The 18,375-nt window shown below is 35.6% G+C and overlaps 1 protein-coding gene across 1 annotated transcript in view; it reads left to right on the forward strand.

Annotated features, from left to right (window-relative positions):
• Positions 1 to 16,328, forward strand: part of LOC131032585 (uncharacterized) — a 55,031-nt gene extending 38,703 nt beyond the window's left edge. Inside the window, exons 9-11 of the mRNA XM_057963595.2 lie at positions 14,353 to 14,606; positions 14,780 to 14,933; positions 15,572 to 16,328. Coding sequence (XP_057819578.2) covers positions 14,353 to 14,606; positions 14,780 to 14,933; positions 15,572 to 15,790 — 627 coding nt within the window. The 3' untranslated portion in view covers positions 15,791 to 16,328. The remainder of the gene's footprint in view (positions 1 to 14,352; positions 14,607 to 14,779; positions 14,934 to 15,571) is intronic.
• The last annotated feature ends 2,047 nt before the right edge of the window (positions 16,329 to 18,375 follow it).

Consider the following 18,375-nt stretch of genomic DNA (forward strand, 5'->3'; position numbering starts at 1 on the left):
ATATGAAATTTACTCACACAGTAGTGGTGTTGATGAGCATGTATTTGTGAAAGATGTTGACTCTTGCCCTATTAACCTTCATTTTGAAAGCATCAGTCACAAGAGTGGTAGCGCTATTTCAAATCCCTTGGAAATTGAAAAATCAGCAACAGAAGGTAAAGACTTCGATGAACCTTTTCATTAGAAGAATAATTGTGGCAAATATATATTGCACCAGCTTCATATTATATCTTTGTCAAAACTCTTTTTATAATGAGAAGTATTCTAATAGTAATGAAATGATGAAGGGTACAAAATGGAAAGGAATTCTTTAATCTCAACTTTGGGATTGCTTAATCATGATAATATGGGATCTAGGTGTCATGCCCAAAGAACTCCAAATTGAAGATATTTTGAAGCACACACTAGTTGAAATTTTTGATGGATTCAATATCATGGCTGCTACTAGACTCACCATTCCATGTGGCTAGAAAGGCAAGCAACTCAGTGTCACCATAGGTGAGCAAAAGGTATGTAATGCATTCTATGCTATGAGAAATGAAATGGTGATGAATATAGAATGGTTGTATATTCATCAAAGTAGGGAGCTTAAGTCTGCATTTGAAGGAAAAGTTGTGTGGACAACAAGTAGTATGATGATGGAGGACATGCACTCTAAACTCATTTTATGGATCATGATTAATTATCAAATAGAAGATTCCAACATGCCATGGAATTAGTTAGCAGTCAAACCTTTGGTGCCTGGGGATCAATAGTGCAGTTTTCCATTGGGAAAATCAAAATTTGATGATAAAGAATTGTTTTTGGGTGGTTTTGAGAACACAAGAAATCAACAGCATTAGAATTACATCAGCCCAACTATGCAGATCATTCTGACAAATGGGAAGATATCTCAATAAGCATCTGCAAGTAATTTTCCTTCCATTTATGAAAATACTTCCAAGATCACTTTATGTGAGGATGCTAGAGTTTGTAGCCAAGGGCAAAACAAGAAATGTCATCTTGCCAATGTGGCATAGAGGTCTATAAAGTTAAAAGAATATAAAGAGCAATTGTTGGTAACAACAGAGAAAGAGGTGTGAGTTCTAATTGAACTGGAAGCATAAAAAGGCTCATTGAAGGGCTAATTTGAAGGTGTAGGATGGCCTATAAGTCAAATGAAGTAGGTGTTGTTGGGAATAAACATATAGTCTCTCTTGTAGATTTGCAAGTAATGAAGATTACTTTAGAAATGATGAAATCAGAATATTTGCATCTGCTTAAAGATAGAGCTATAGAATTGTAGAGGTGGCTGTAAATGCATCTCAAGAAGAGAAAGAAAGGGTTGATGAACTCACCTTTGAGCTTAAATCAACCAAGGGCACTTTAGAAAAGGCCCAAACGACACTTCTAGAGGTAGAAGAACAACTTGATGCTACAAAAAATGTTAGGAAGCAAGAGAATGAAGGGTTAAGGAAATTAGGCTTGTAATTGAAGAGATTGATGGGCAGCAAGAGGATTTTGTATTTAAAATAGCTTCTAGGAATATCAAAAGTTGCAAGCACAAAGCTAAGCTTAACTGAGGCAATAGGGCAAGGAATTGAAGGCCAACAAACACAATAGCTTAATTACAATTGCATGGATTTGGACCAGCATGAAGAATGGTTTAAAAATAAATAGAAAAGCGAAAATAATTTTCGATCTTTTTCTAGTTTCCATTGGGTTGTTGATAATTCACTCTTTGAGATGAGTGTAAGAATATCTTCTAGTTCAAGTTTCTTAGCTTGTGATAATATCAGAATAGCATAGCAAGCTGTGATTAATATTAGAAAAGAATGGCCTTCTTGTGTGCCATTAGGGGAGATGAATCTAAGGATCATCTTAACTAAGAACTGATTTAAGATAAACATTCTTATGGAGAAAATGAAGGCCACATTGGTCACAAGCAAATGCAATATTATCATGGATATGTGGATGAACATTGTGCATTGTCCACTCATCAAAATTATGGTGACCTGTATAAAGAGCCCTTACTTAAAGCTATTGATTATTTACAAAGTTGCGAGGATGTGGAGTTTCAATTTCACATTCTCAGAGATGCTATTGAAGAGGTTGGCCTGTGTAGGTCATGATAGATGTGGCCTATGTGTGGAAGGCAATATGGAAGTTTGTAGAAGCCACCTAAAAGCATATTTTTGGACCCTTTCTGTGCATTGAATGACAAGGAGACTATTGTGCAAGATAACCTAGTACTATGGTGGACTATATATGAGCCTCATTTATTGACAAGCAAGCTAGCCACTTGCCTCTCCTTTCAAGTTTCAACTTCTTTTATTATTGAGAGGAATTGGTCTACATGCAACTTCATTCACTCTATCTAGAGGAATAGACTTGTCTCTGGTAGAGTTTAGAAGTTTGTTGCTGTACATAGTGCTTCACATTCATGGACTGAAATACATTTGCATACAAGGAGAGTCTAACAACATGGTGGGATGTAGGTCTTGAGGAGTCGAAGTAGATTGATGAGGATCAAGGCAAGTTTGGCTGGTGCCCATTTGGTGGAGCTTCAGCTAGATGGGTTTGAGTTCAACAGCTCCTACATTGAGGAGTTTGTACAACATTTGGGGAGGATGATTAGACCACCAAGGCATTGATTGATTGTAATGTAACCATCATATTGAAAACAATAATATATTGCTATTCAACATTTTCCATGCATTGTCTTTAGAAGTTTACAATTTCAATTGCAATTTAAGCATTTTCTTATAACTAATTTTTCAAGTACTATATTATATTTGCAACATTTTTTCGTTCTTGTCCCTAAATTTCAGTCCATAGTCCTCCTGTCCCCAAAACTAGCACTTATGTTTTCCCATCTCTCTTCTGAAACTCTCTGAACCCTGAAGTTATATGAAATTGCGAATGTATATGGATATGGTTTTTAATATGAAATGTCAAGTTATTTCAAAATATTTATTTATTTTTTAAATTCAGAATCTTAATAAATGTTTATTTTCTATGTGAATTTAGTAATGAATTTTAAGCTTGTCAAATTTGAGCATGAATTTGAACCAGAATCCTTAGATAAGTAATACAAAGATTTACAAGTCAAATTGAAAAGTCAATAATCATTTGGTTATATATAATATATATGTGTGTTGTTTATTTCTTGTGTTATTTCTGTTAGTGGATTATTCTAGTTCAAATATATGGTATCAGAGCTTTAACAATCTTATGCTCCTAGTGGAAGACATGATAATTGAAGGTGCCTAATAGTTTGATGGTTAGTTGAATGTAGTGCAGAATGAGGATATAGCAATACAGGAGTTTGGATACCAGGATTTTTTTGGCATACTTACGTATTGAAGATGTACACACGTACATAAGCTGGAAATCTTTGCAGACATAAAAAGGGCATTAGAGTATAGGCATATGGGAATCTAGTGAAAACAAGTGTGGATGCATATAATGAGCACACCGTTTGTTTACAGAGTGGTAGAACCTTGTGACTGGAGGACCACAAGATGAAAATGGATGCATAGCTCTTTACGGTTTAAACAGTCAAACTGCAAAATAGTATTTGTTGATATATTCATGCAGATGGTAATCTGGTATCATGCATAAGCATATAAAAGCTATTAAACATAACCAAAATCAAGAGAAAAATAACAGCTATATGATAGTGTATAACTTGAAGCTAAAGTGATAGAATTGTCATCACAAAGATATCAAACTGAATATCATCTTCAAGAGAAGCATGCCTCTTCAAGGTACTTCCCTTAATTATTTCTATTTTTTAGATCTTCATTGACACTTCGATAAACTTAAGCCTTAAATCAAAGGGAAATCAAGCTAATTGAATTATTAACTATTCAATTTGCAGCTTTATAAGCATAAAACTGCCCCCCATCTGTGCACTATCCACCATCCAAAGAAAAGAAAAGCCAATCTCCAGACTAGATCAAATATGGTAGAAAGCATACCTCTAGCGAATCTAGCTGTTCCAGATGTTGCATTTTTGTTCCTATTGCTGTGTTTGAAATTTTGAATCATGTTTTATCGTTGATCACATGGATAATTACTGTAAACTTCATCCACAGTTTTGGATTTTTGATTGCATTAGACAGAGCACATGGAGCTAATCTAGAAAATGAGTCTGAATTTTGTTTGTGTTTGGCATGACTGTCGCTGCTGAAGTTTTTTGAGATACAAAGTAACAAATACAATCATCTGAGGAGTTGTATCTGATATCTCGTTATGTACAGTAACACTTATTGGACATTAGGGTTTTCAAAAATGCGTTGCGGCAGAGTTATATTAATGTGACAGTTTTGAGGAGTGTTGTCTGCAATTTTGAAACTTGAAATTCAAACTTTTTCCCATTTTGGCGCTCTGTATGAGGTGTCAGTTCTCATTGCTATAACCAAGTTTTTCTCCATGCATAAACAATCAAAACTGCTAATATATGTATTTGCTTCCTATGGTCAATCAAGATAATATAAGGAAAAGCTAGAAATATGACATAATTTTTCAACTTTCAAGCAGTGTTCCACGAAAACGTGTTTCCCCCCCCCTTGGGCCCATGTCTCCGAGACAAGGACGTCTCCAAGACTGGGAGATGGGGTTGTGGCGTCCCAGACATCCCACCATTGCCGTTGGTGCGTCGGTGGAGACGGGGAGACGTCTCAGCATCTCCAAGACTCCTTGGGAGACGTCCAGGCGTCTCTCTAGGGGTGGGGGATGCGTAGAAGTCTCCCTTTCGGGCAAACAAAAAGGCATCAAAATGGCGTCCCAGACATCCCACCATTGCCGTTGGTGCGTCGGTGGAGACGGGGAGACGTCTCAGCATCTCCAAGACTCCTTGGGAGACGTCCAGGCGTCTCTCTAGGGGTGGGGGATGCGTAGAAGTCTCCCTTTCGGGCAAACAAAAAGGCATCAAAATTAATTTTTTTTTTTAATAATTTTTTAGGTTGGGGGGTTAACCCAATTTGATGTGGGCCCCACCCATGCCCCCTATGCATTACAAAATCCCCAAAATTAGTGATTTCACTCACTTTTCTACTTATTTTTTTTACCAGCAGGGTGAAGAGAAAAAACTCAGAAAATAGTGATTGAAGGAGCGAAAAGAGTGAATGCAAGTGTAAGAGGAGTGAAAAGGAGCAAGAAGAAGAGGAAGAGGATTCTACAACATTTTTGGGAGATTTTTCAAGCAAAAGATAGGTTATTTCATGTTTTTTGTTTGTTTCATTTTCTGATTTTCATTTTTAAATTTTTTTTTGTTATTTAAACTTGTTTTTTCTTTGATTCAAAATCAGAATTGATGTTGAATCTTGAGGGCAAAATGATGAATGAACCACATCATTTTGCCCTCAAGATTCAACATCAAATTTTAAATATTAAATTTTGTTTTCAAAATTGAAATTTGTTAAATTAGGCTGAAACTACATGCTTATTGAATTTATTTTTATTTTGTGAAAGCAGTGTCACTGTCACAATGAGCTCTCATGACATGAGTGAGGATGAGATGGAAATCCATTCTCATAGTGGAAATGATTCAAATTATGAACCTAAGGCTGAGGGGGGTGACCATGGGGCTGATCCCGAAGCCCAATCTAGTTCTATGGCAAGTGCACCAGCTAGTACAGGTTGCCCTTTAGAGTTATTGGCATAGTATGCTAGGGGTCCTTATAATCCTAAATCTCCTCTAAAACAGTTTGCTTAAAAAATACAAGGCACATCAAGTACAATTGGGGGAACAAGGAAGTGGCAATGCAACATTTGTGGTCTTACATGGTTTGGTAGCATCACTAAAGTGAATGCACACTTCCTTTTTTGGAGAGGAAAGGGTGTGGATCCATGTTGCTTTTTGGAAGAACCTAAAAACATACAATATAGAATTGAGATCAACAAACTTTGGGGCATTCCAGATGATAGTGCAGTTGCAGTCCCTACTACTTTGTCTACTAGGGCAGCCCTTCAGCAGAGCCCTCAAGTGCAACATACTTATTCTCATACATTACAGACAAGAGGAGTGATGTCTAGACCTTCATCCACTTCCACTTCCAGTGCCATGGCCCAATCACGAGATGCTAAGGGGACTTGGAAATGCAAGATGTAAAGTAACCCCATAGCTGATTTGTTCAATGTGTAGCTAAAGGATGATATAGATGATTCGATTGGTAGGTTCTTCTTCGCCAATGGCATCCCATTTAATGTAGCTCGATCTCCTTATTATAGGGAGATGATGTTGACGGTGGTGAAGGGAGGACCATCATATGTGCCACTAGGTGAGACCAAATTGAGGACCTCGATCTTGGATAAGAGCTATTCCAAGATCAATGTTTTGATGGATAAGATGAAGGCATGTTGGGTTACCTTTGGATGCAACATAGTTATGGATGGGTGGATAGACATTATCCATCGTCCACTCATCAATATCATGGTCACATGTGTCTTAGAGCAGTTGATTGTATAGGGCATCGAAAAGATGCTGATTTTCAGTTTGAGGTCCTTAGGGAGGCTATTGAGGAGATTGGGCCACAAAATGTGGTCCAAGTAGTGACAAACGCAGCCCATGTGTGTAGAGCAATAGGGAAACTTATTGAGGCAGCCTATAGACATATTTGGCGGACTCCTTGTTGTGTGTATGCTATGAACAATGCACTCAAGGACATGGGAAAGATTGACTGGATTAGAGGAGTGGTCAGTGATGCGAGAGATGTGCAGATGTTTATTTGCAACCACCACACTTCACATGCACTGTTCAGGACCTTCTCGAAGGATTTCTTGTAACTAGTTGAGACTAGATATGCATCCTATTTCATTCTCTTGGAGAGAATGATTGAGTTGCAAGAGGCACTACAACTCATGTTTATGACAACAAAGTGGAATAGGTGGGCCGAGGCCAAGACAGAGCAGGGGAGAAGGGTGAAGGAGATAGTGAAGAGTGATGTGTTTTGGACTAATGTAAAATACATTGTCTCCATCATTGCTCTAGTTTTCTAGGTCATCGGATATGGGGATGGGGATGTACATAACCTTAGAGAGGTGTATGAGTGCATCGATTCTATGCTTGACCAGATGAGGGCTACTGTGTGAGTGAAGGACCTCACTTTAGCATTCTACAATGAGCACGTTCGGCCAATCATTCAGCGCATATGGGACAAGATCAACACTCCCTTGCATATGGCTGCCTATGCCTTGAATCCTAAGTGGTACAAGGCTATGCCGGTTAGAGTTACACTGATTCAGGATGATGAGGTGAAGGCAAGGTTTTTTAGGTGCATAGAGAAGATGCATGATTCTAGAGATGCTGGCATAATTCACACTAAGTGGACAAAATTTGCCAATTTAAGGGATTATTCAGATGCGGCAAAGATAGATATAGAAACTACGGCACAGGAGGACCCACTTTTGTGGTGGAATTGTCATCGTCAGAAATCTTTGACTACCACTCTAGCTATCTGTATGTTATCCCAGGTTTCTAGTTCTTTAGTTGCTGAGAGGAACTGGTCTACATATAGCTTCATCCACTTTCTTAAGAGGAACAAACTTACCTCTAAGAGAGCAGAGAAGCTTGTGGCTGTACATAGTGCTTTGCGTCTCATTGACCGCAAGACACTTGTATCCAAAGAGAGTCTAGTGGCATGATGGGATGTAGACCTAGAGGAGCCATCACAGGTTGATGAGGATGATCCTACCACTTTAGATGCAGGGCTGGTTGGTGTTAGCTTAAGGGATCTTGACCGTGGGGAGTCTAGCAGTTCTGATGATGAGTCTGTAGCTGATTAGAGGCCTCCCTTCACTACATTTTGACTTTTGACATTTTGGCATTTCGTCTTTTGTAATGGTATTGCTATTTGCTACTCATTGTAATGATGTATCATGTAATCATCTTGATAGGCTTTGTGAGATGAGATATTCATATTTTTGATATAATAGAAATCTCCAATTTGACAATTTCATTTGTCAAATTTTGTTTAGCAATTAGCATTCAAGAAATCTTCGTATTTAGATTCTAAAAATGGGATATGAAGAATGATGGTTCCGTGATGATCTAGTCTAAATGATTGCAAAATGGAAGAGCATGGACAAGTCATGAACTATTTGGCAGCCGCTTAAAAGGTTGCTTTCTCGTAGCATACACATCAAAAGGGTTTAGGAAAAATGTTTGTTGAATATATTTTGGAAGCTCTTTAGCAAATATATGATAGTTGCCAATCTCCTAGTAGACATGTTGGCTAAATGAGAAAACATATACATGTGCTACCCTTTTGGTTGGATGTTTGTGGCTGCCATGATTGAAGGATAGACACAAAAGTCATTGTATTCTCATGAGAATGGAGAGCATTGTACGTACACTTGTCACTTTGTTTGAAAAGTCTTAAAGCCAATGATCATTTATGGAGCTTTAGGAATGTGAAAGATAGTGTAAGCTATTTTTGGAGCTTCACAAACGTGAAGGATGGTGTAAGCTTACACAAGAACAACAAGGCTAGGAACAGTGTAATTATAATGATCTATTGACTCTTAAGACCTATGACTCGCGACTCTTCCAAATGATTTTAGATGGCTGAGATTTGGCCAACATTCTGTTAGAGAAGAAGCCCATCTAAATGCTTTGTCATTTTCAAGTTGAGTTTCAGTGCATTGCATCCAAAGCATTTGAAGGCATACAGGTTTTTAAATGTTAATCTGCCTCAATCTAGAAGTTACAGGGATAAAAAAATCTTTTGATGAGATTCAAAAATGGTTGGCACTAGTTTGTTGCAATAAGAATGAGGAGTAATATATTCATGAAGCTATGTATGATTTGAAAAAGGGGCATAAGAATAGTTTACGTAGGTTAAAAAGAATTTGAAACCAAAATTTAAAAAAGAATTTGAATTGCAAGAAACAATTACGAGGGCTGAAAGGAAAAAGTTATAAAAGAGTTTTATTTGTAAAAAGGGGAAGGGAATTGTTTTTGCTGCCCTTAAAAAAAGAGGAGAGCTTTGTGCAGGGGAAAAACTAGTCTTTGTGCTCCTTGTGATCCAAAATTAAGATTTGTTATCCTAATGTCAACATTTCTTTCTGAAGGCTGATCATTCTTATGATTATTTAGTTTTTTTTTTTAAACTTATTTCCTCACTGTTTGGTCTTGGCTTTCAGATGATTTAGAAAACTTTGTACTGTTGTAGTTGGTATAATCTATTCTTCTTCGTCTGGCTCAAGAAATGTCTGTTGTGTTCATATATTCATAGTTGAATTTCTTTTCTTTTTTTAATCGATTTTTGCCCTTTTGTACTTTCAGGTTAAAAGTACTCAAAGATCCAAAAATCCATCATATGAGGGATCTGCCTTTCTCAAATGCATAGGAGAATCATTAACTGCATTATGATTTCTCCATTTGTGGGTAAATTTTGTTGTTGCCCATTGGGTGAGTCAGGTATTTTAGCAGTGACAAAACTGTTTACCAACAAGGAGATAAAATGACTTATAAATGTGATCTACAACCATGAAATCCCTGTTAGTTTATTAAGAAACTGCTGTAGACAACAAGGTTATAACCTTACATTCTTTTCAGATTAAAGGAATCTTTTGTCACTGTTATATGCTACCCAACTTATCGATTTTTGCCCTTTTGTACTTTCAGGTTAAAAGTACTCAAAGATCCAAAAATCCATCATATGAGGGATCTGCCTTTCTCAAATGCATAGGAGAATCATTAACTGCATTATGATTTCTCCATTTGTGGGTAAATTTTGTTGTTGCCCATTGGGTGAGTCAGGTATTTTAGCAGTGACAAAACTGTTTACCAACAAGGAGATAAATTGACTTGTAAATGTGATCTACAACCATGAAATCCCTGTTAGTTTATTAAGAAACTGCTGTAGACAACAAGGTTATAACCTTACATTCTTTTCAGATTAAGGGAATCTTTTGTCACTGTTATATGCTACACAACTTCCATGTTGCAAAAAAACACTATCGTACCCAGATCAGGGAAAATACTTCAGCAGAATTTTACTAGGAATTCAATAATAAATGTTTGTAATAAAATTAAAAATAAAAGAATAAAAATAAAATAAAAGTTAAAATATAGAAGAACAAAATTAAAATAATTAAAATTAAGTTTAATGAATGGTGAAAAGGCATGAAATGAAAAAAAGTGACTCCCTCAAACATGAGGTATAAAAGGGTGAAGAGAACTTCATTTGAAACATCAAATTTTAATCTACAATCAGAAGTACATATCTGATTTAAATGATAAGACATCAATGAGTAGACATGCCCCTTTAAAGGGATATCTCTTTCCAAAAGATGTCTCTCCTCAATTAGATAGGGAGGTATAAAAGAGTAAGCAATTAATATGAAGAGGAAGGAATAGAAATTCTGATTCTGAGCTTAATACAGAAAAGTGCAGGCATCAATCACTGAATGGAATGAAGAGAAGAAGGATGGATGGAGCATACGGATTAAGGAAGGATTGATGGAAGAAGAATGGATTGGGCAGAAAATAAGAAAGTAACCTTTAAGAACAGAAATGATGAAAGGTCGTGACCCCTTGAAAGGTGGTATTTGTGAAAGGTTATGACCCTTGCAAAGGGAAGGCATGACCAAGGGGGGTGATTCTCCCTCACATGGGAAGTTATAAGGGGAGAGGGTTTCATTTGAAGAGGATTGTGAAGAAAGATTGTGACCATTCTTTAAGGACATCAACTTCCAAAAGTTGTCTCTCTTTAAAAGTTGTCTCACTTCAAAAAGACATGAAGATACAAGCTAGAAGACCACGATGGAAGGAACCATCATGCAATCATTTCAAGGAACATCAAGACTCATAAGGAGGAAACAATATCCAGTAAATAGATCAAGCCATCAAGGGAAGAACAATACAGTCAGCAGCAAAAGAGAATAGAAGTCTTTAGAAATCAAGCACACAAATCAGATCAGTGATCTCTAGATGTTGCAGACATTGGTGATCTTCTCCATTTGTGGTATGCTTGAGATGAGTTCTTAGTATATGCATTATGAAGAGATTTAGCATGCAATTCCCTATGTGTTTGGCATAGATAATAATATAATATGCATATGTCTGCAATAAATCTGTTTGAAACTATGTTACCTGGGGACATGTTCCCAGGTTTTTTTTTTCACGCGTCTCTGTCCCGGGGATAGGGGACTCCTAGAGGACTTGTCCCCCTAGGGGACATCCCCATAAATTCTGCATATTGACAGTGAATTTTGACAATGAATTCTTTAAGCAATTTGACTTTGACTCTCAATTTAATACAAGTTTGGCATAAGAAATCTTTTAGTTCTTATATGTTAAGTTTCTATAATGTAAATGCGCATGCTTTATCCATGTTTTCATATGAATATTTTAAATTTCCCTATTTTTATATAGCCGTCCCCTAGCTGTCCCCAAAATTGGCAAAAAAATCAATGTCCTGAACACGCATACCCCTGTCTCCTGTCGTCCCCATCCCGGAAACTTGAGGTAACATAGTTTTGAAACCTCCATCATATATCTAAGGAAAGGCGTAAGGAAGAGGGGAATTATGAGGTTGCTATCTAAGTAGGCCACCTCGAGGGCATGCCAATGTTGCCCGCCCCCAGGGCCAATAGGGCAAAGATCAGCCCTTGGGCTTTAGATAGGACAATCAAGAAGCCCCCATTATGATCTCTTCGACTCTACAATGATGGCTATTGAATTTGGGGGGATGAGGCATGGGTAAGGAAAGTAGATACAAGCACCCCCCTAAATGTCCATGTTGCTTGCCCACTAGGGCCAAGAGAGTGAGTGTCCACTCTTGGGCTTAGTATGGGATGGCTTGGGGCGACCTATCATGCTTCTTCCTCCAAACCCTAGTGTGTTTGAATAGTAATACAAATATTGTATGAATATTATGTGTTATACTCACCCTAATAGTTGGAAGTATATATATATACTATGTTGCAAGGTTCAAGCTTGAGTTTGTGTTTGACAATATTAAAATTCAGATGAAGTTTGGCTAGGGCAAAAAATTCAAAAAAATATATGCCATTGAATTCCGTATTATCTAAATTTGATTTTTTAAAATATAAATAATAAATTCATAAAAATAATTTAATGTTATGTTATATTTGAATACATTATAATAAAATTTAAAAAGTATTTATATTATAATATTTTAAATTTAAGTTAAATATTATTAATATATAAATAAAAAATATATTAATTTAATATACTAAATAATAATATTATAATTTAAAATATTAACTTTAATATATTTAATTAAAAAACAAACTAAATAACAAATCTACCTGATTTAAAACATAAAACTAAAGATTTTAAATTTTTGTTAAATAATAAATATTCTAAATCAAATGTAGAAAATATTTAATTTGATATATTTAATAAAAACAAAATAAATGATAGATCAACATGATTTAAAAAATAAATATAAAAATAAGAGTTAAAAATCAAATCTAAATATTTGATATCAAAGAGGAGCCAACCCTAAACCTATCCCAAAGCATAAAAAGTTGTGTGCTATTTCTTTGATCTGCAACCATATCTCCGTATTGCTAATTTTGTTTCCAAAGGTTTCGGCCACTTGGAATAGGTTTCGCTCCCAATGATTGCCCCTTTCGACATTGAAAAACATTTTAAAAACTTCATCTTGGTCAGTCGTGGATATACTCATTCACATCGTTTGACATTGGAGAGGTTGAAAAGACACTCGCAGATGAACACATTAATGTCGCTAAACCTGAAAATGCTTTGAAAAACGTTTTTTAAAATATATTTATTTAAAAAAAACTATGCCCTTTACCCGTACAAATTTTAACAAATTTTTAGTGTCGTTTTGAAGTTCGCTGAATTTCAAACTCAATGGCTGAAATTTGGCTCATATATACACACACACACACACAAACACCCTTGGTTGTGGTTGCAGGATCTAAACCAGGACCATATTGTTTTTAGATATTTTACTTGGTAAAGATGTATCCCTAACCCTAACTTGTTGTAATTGTGATTCTAGGGCACATTTTAGGGTAAATTTGAAAGGGGACTTACATTTTTCTTCGTTATAGTGTTTCCTTATGTCACAAAATCGTTGCCCAAATAGCTGCTATGTAATCACATGGAATGCTATTACAATAAGCAATAATTGCATGGTGGCAAAAATTACATAATAGATAGTAGGTTTTGCCAATCATCAACAACAGAACATAGTAGTATCATATTTACAAGATTCAAACATGGACTCAATGAATTGAAACAGCCATGAAATATACAGATTTATAAGGATTAAAAGTTTTTAGTATGCACCTTCAATAAATAAGCTTTAGAAAAATATAAACTAATCAAGCATACGCCGCTTTAATCACATACACAAGTATATATTGATCACATGAGTACAAAAGAGGATTTGAGTTGAAGGAAACAACAGTTTTAGGTGTACAAAACTCATAAATTATGATATCCATGGCATCAAAAACAAAATTCACCACATGGAGTAATGAGCTATGGCAGATAGGAGCTTGTATTACCCAACCTTAGTGTTACTAGCTCTCTGTGGGTCCTGCACTCATAATTTAGAAAAGTTTGCAATGCTACTACTACAAGAGGAGTATTACTTAGGATCAAGATTGACCTGGAAAATCAAAAGAATAGATGTTATTTAATCACTTGGGATATAATTGGGAAAAAGTAAATAGAATAAAAACATTGCTTTTCCATCTGACAGCCTAAAATTATTTTTATTTTTTACTTTTTTTCAAAACTAGAGTGGGGCTTTGGGGATGGCAGCCCAATTTAAGGCCTTTGAGATCACATAGACCTTAGAGCACATGCTATTTTTCATTATTTATCACTTTTGACCAAGCTCAGATGCTGCACATACATCACTTTCAGTCTTTGTATATTCATGACAACATATTCCAGCAGAATTGAGCTTTTATTCCTTTTTTGATTTTACAAAATAATGTTTCATTGAGCAATACATTGTTAATTCAGATTTGATCTCCACACTTGGTATCAGAGAAACGTAGACGAGGAAAAGTGGAAGAGAGTTGGTCTCATTGCAAGAGTGAGGAGGAGTTACACAATGCTTCTGCTCAGCCACTGAACTTCCCACTTGTAGAAGAAAACATAGCCAATCTTAAGCACAAAGATAGTTGAAATCTCTAGGCATATTGTGGTGTTTGACTTTTGACATATTATTGTCATTTTGAAGATTTATGCTAAGGGACCTTGGACATATTGCTGTATTTTCCTGTTTAATATAATAAATTATTTTTGCATTGTAGGTGTGTGTCTTGTAAGTTTTTTTTTGATTACTTTCAATTTCTGTGTTAGTTAAGAGGTGGATTTCTCAACTTGGTTTTCTTATCCTTGTATTACAGCCATGTCGAACAATACCTCGGCCTTTAACACCAAGCAGCTTGTTGGATTCAATATGTTGGTCAATATCTGAGCCATTCTCTACTGCTTGTATTTATATGGATAATCCTGCAAGTACACTAATTGAAAGTGGACCAGACATGGAAGGAAATGACAGGATGTCTGTATTCTTTGATGCACGTGATATTGGAAGATATTCAGATGCTCGTAGTGGCATTTCAGAAGATGAAGTTCTTACTCGCTCATTGAAGGAGAGGTGATGTGAAAATATACTTTGATTGTTTTTATGTTCTCTAAACTCAGTGTGGTCCTAGTTAAGGGTATAAAATTATAAATTAAAGAGATATTTTATGCATGTGTTGCCTTAATAAATAGTTAAACAGCGCCATTTGTATAACTGATGACCACTAAATACATTTATGGTTGCAGTGAGAAAAGAGAGATAATTTACAGGGGTTTATTTTTGACCATATTGTTTCCAATTGATCGATTTGGAGAGATGGGGCCATCTTCAAGAACTTTCTTTAGTGAGAAAGGATTCACACGAATGCATATTTTAGAGCATATATACTCTTTTTACCAGGTATTTATTGTCACGTGTTTATTTTTCCTGCAAAATAAGATGTTAAATTGAAATAGTGTATGTGAATGACAAACCTCCTTAAATTAGTCATTTTAGAATATGAAGGATCCAATGTGTTTATATCCTTCATTTTTTTACTATCTGCACTGAATATTTGAGGTTCATGCAGTTCTTCAGAACTTCACCCTTGAAATATTTTACCCATTTTCAACACTTTATCGTATCGCATGTAGATTTGAATCTGGGGATGCATTATGAAAGTTCCAATGCTTTAAACTCTTTAACTCATCCTCTTTGACTGGTAGATTCCTTTATTTAAACACACACAATAATATGTTATATCCCAAGTACTGACTGGCAAAACCAAAGCAAAGTACCAATGCCAATTCGGGTTTTAAGGTCTATTCTGTATTTACTATTTATCCAAGCTTCCTTTTGTTTATGCTCATACAGTAATGATTCTACTTTTTAATTTTCATATTATAATTCTTGCCGTGTTATATTGCTGGACTGCCACCAAGATAATAAGCTTTTGAGGTTGGAAGAACTAAAACTCATGGGCAAGTGGGTGTGAGTAAGAGAGGTATCGACGGGATTTCATAACTGCTACGAGTCTAACAAAATTCTATTTCTGACAGGAAAACATGTCCCCTGATGAAATAGGAGTGTCAATTCATACAGATTCAAAGCATGCAGACCACCTCAGATCCCTATATGCCAGCAGGGAGGCAGTAGAGCTTGGTTATGTAGCAATAAAGAGGAGTGAATTCATTGGAAGTCGAAGGAGTTTTGAAGGTTTGAAACGGGTCAGTAGGGAGAACACTGGCCAGGTATATGAACTATGGCTTGGAGCATGATATGCAGATTAGAGTATTCCAACTCCTACTTTAGAGTGACAGTTCTATATGGAGGGAAGTGTATAGCCTTGATTCTGCCATGAAACAGCATGAGTGGATGGAAATGATTGAAACATCAAATAAGTGAATTTGTTTGCACCATCAGGCATTTGTTTTATAATTGTATAGAAGTTTTTGGATGGTGAGGATGCATTTCATATGGTCATGTTGTATCCTCCCAAAGTTGTAATATAAGAAGCTCTGTCTAAATATGCTAGTATTTGTTATGAACAAAAGAGGGATGTATTTGTACCAACAAATTTGGGTGTGCCTTATTGGAAGGGGAAGTAACTACAAATGTCTTGTTTGTAGATCGTTGCAAAGCATCAAGATGATGTTTTGCAACCTTAAATACTTTCAAACAACTATGCCAGGATCCTTCTTTTCTTAAACATTTTTTAGAGTCTGTGACCGTGAATTTAACCATGATGTAACTCGAAGTGCACCTCATTGAAGTAATTTACGTGGCATTCTTAGAATTTATTTACCATTCATTTAATATCCTGTCGTAGTGGTTTGAATGTTTAAATATACTCAAATTGAGGATGTTATCTTTTACCATAATCAAGCATTTTTGGTTCTTTTACTAGTTATACATCGTTTGTATCGGCATAAAAGTTCTGGTCTCATTCTTGAATATAAATCTCTCTTTTTACACGTGGGTCTCTATGGGTGTATCTATGCCATGTCTAAGGAGCTCGCAGTTTGTGTATAGCGTATACAGTATACACAACCTTAAGTAGCATAAAGGCTGAGTTTGAGTGTTACGGGTGATTTTCTTTGCCACAATTTAAACTCTTATTTTTGTTTAATATAGGAAAAGGAATAAGATGATAGGGGAGGGTATAAGATGCTTTGGAATTGATTTTTGTCATCAGTTTTGGTGGTCTTTCTAAGCGGTTGGATAGCGAGTCATACCTATGATGCATATATTAGTAGAATTAGAGATGAAATGATACCTGGTCCCATAGAGCCATTCAGAGTATTATCCTCATTTCGTCCTATACATGCTGCTCTTTGTTGCCCATTCTCATTCTTCCTCTCATGCATCGTGGTTACACATTACATATAGTTTAATTCATACCATCTTTACTTATTCAAATTATTCACATGTGGTGCCAAGCCAGGCAGTTGTTTTGGGCCTGGAAATCATAAATAGAATATTAAGGATAGCAGGTTAACCATCTACCTATTCTTCTATATACTTTTCACTTCTGATGGAAGAAATTTACAACAAATCTCCATGTGTTCTCATGGAACGTCTTCGTGATATGTTACTGTGCCATATATGCCTGATAGATTTGTCCACCTCTTAATTTGGAAGATTTTATATATTAATTCACAGTAAGAATATTCTGTATTATATCTCATTTGCCATCAAATTTATGTTAGGAGCATACACACAAACGTGGCACGCATGTGTGTTGATTAACTTCAATAACACTTGTACATATGCCTTCCAGTTTGGTAGTCAAACTCAGTAGGTCTAGGCAAAGTTGCATGGACATGGAGACGTATACAAATACAGATATGGTATCAGATACAGATACGGCCATTTTTTAAGCCCCCAATATGGATACGGCTGGATAGGACATTCATAAAAACACACATATTTAACACTATTTTTTAAGTTATTAGAGGAGATTTTTCATTACTTCAAAAGCAATATAGACACTTAATTGCCACATAAATAGCTATAAGTTGATTTAACAATTTATAATATGCAAAAATAAGAGAGTTGCATTGGAAGATAACCCCCAAAAATGGGTTGCTAAAATAAAAAAACATTTCATTTGTCTCTCATTTGATGTAGGTTTTGTTTATACCAATTTTTTAAAAAAATTGTGAATGTAAGTTTTTAAAATAAAATTTAAGATTTATGTCGAATTTTGAAAAAAAAAAATAACATAGTATTTGGCTCGGTTGGAAATCAAGGTTTTTTGGGCATGCATGGGTGCAGTATCTGTGTATCCGGGCTGTATTGGATATGTATCTGTTTCTGATACGGGGATACACGCACCTAGGGAGGGACACAGGAGTTTCCGGTTACTCTGGGTCTAGGGTTAGAGGAGACCATGGATATGAATGGAAGATGTGTAAAAAATGAGTGTTTCCTGATATTCTGATCATAAAGCATCACTAATTTGTTAATCCAACTAAATCATATTATCATGCTATTGAGCTTACCTCACTCTGAGAATGAACATGTAGCGTAACAATAAACTACTAAAAATTTACGTTACATTAATAGCTAGTTACATCATGATACCAATTGGTTAGATTGGTAAATGAATCTGTATTACGATGTCAATTTAATTTGTGATTGCAAAAATCAAGTGAGTGAACATCAAGCTTAAACAAAATAATTAACAAAATGATTTTATACAACCCCAAAATTATGTTAGTTCATGCAAGATACATAGTAGTTCTTGAATACATTCTTTTTAATCATTTGCTGAGTTGCGGTATATCTACCACATTCCAAAAAAAAAGATGCAATTTTTAAGCTACTATCATATATTTTGAGTTCTCTTGGAAAGGAATAT

Source organism: Cryptomeria japonica, chromosome 2 (genome assembly GCF_030272615.1).
Source record: "Cryptomeria japonica chromosome 2, Sugi_1.0, whole genome shotgun sequence".
Classification (NCBI taxonomy): Eukaryota; Viridiplantae; Streptophyta; class Pinopsida; order Cupressales; family Cupressaceae; genus Cryptomeria; species Cryptomeria japonica.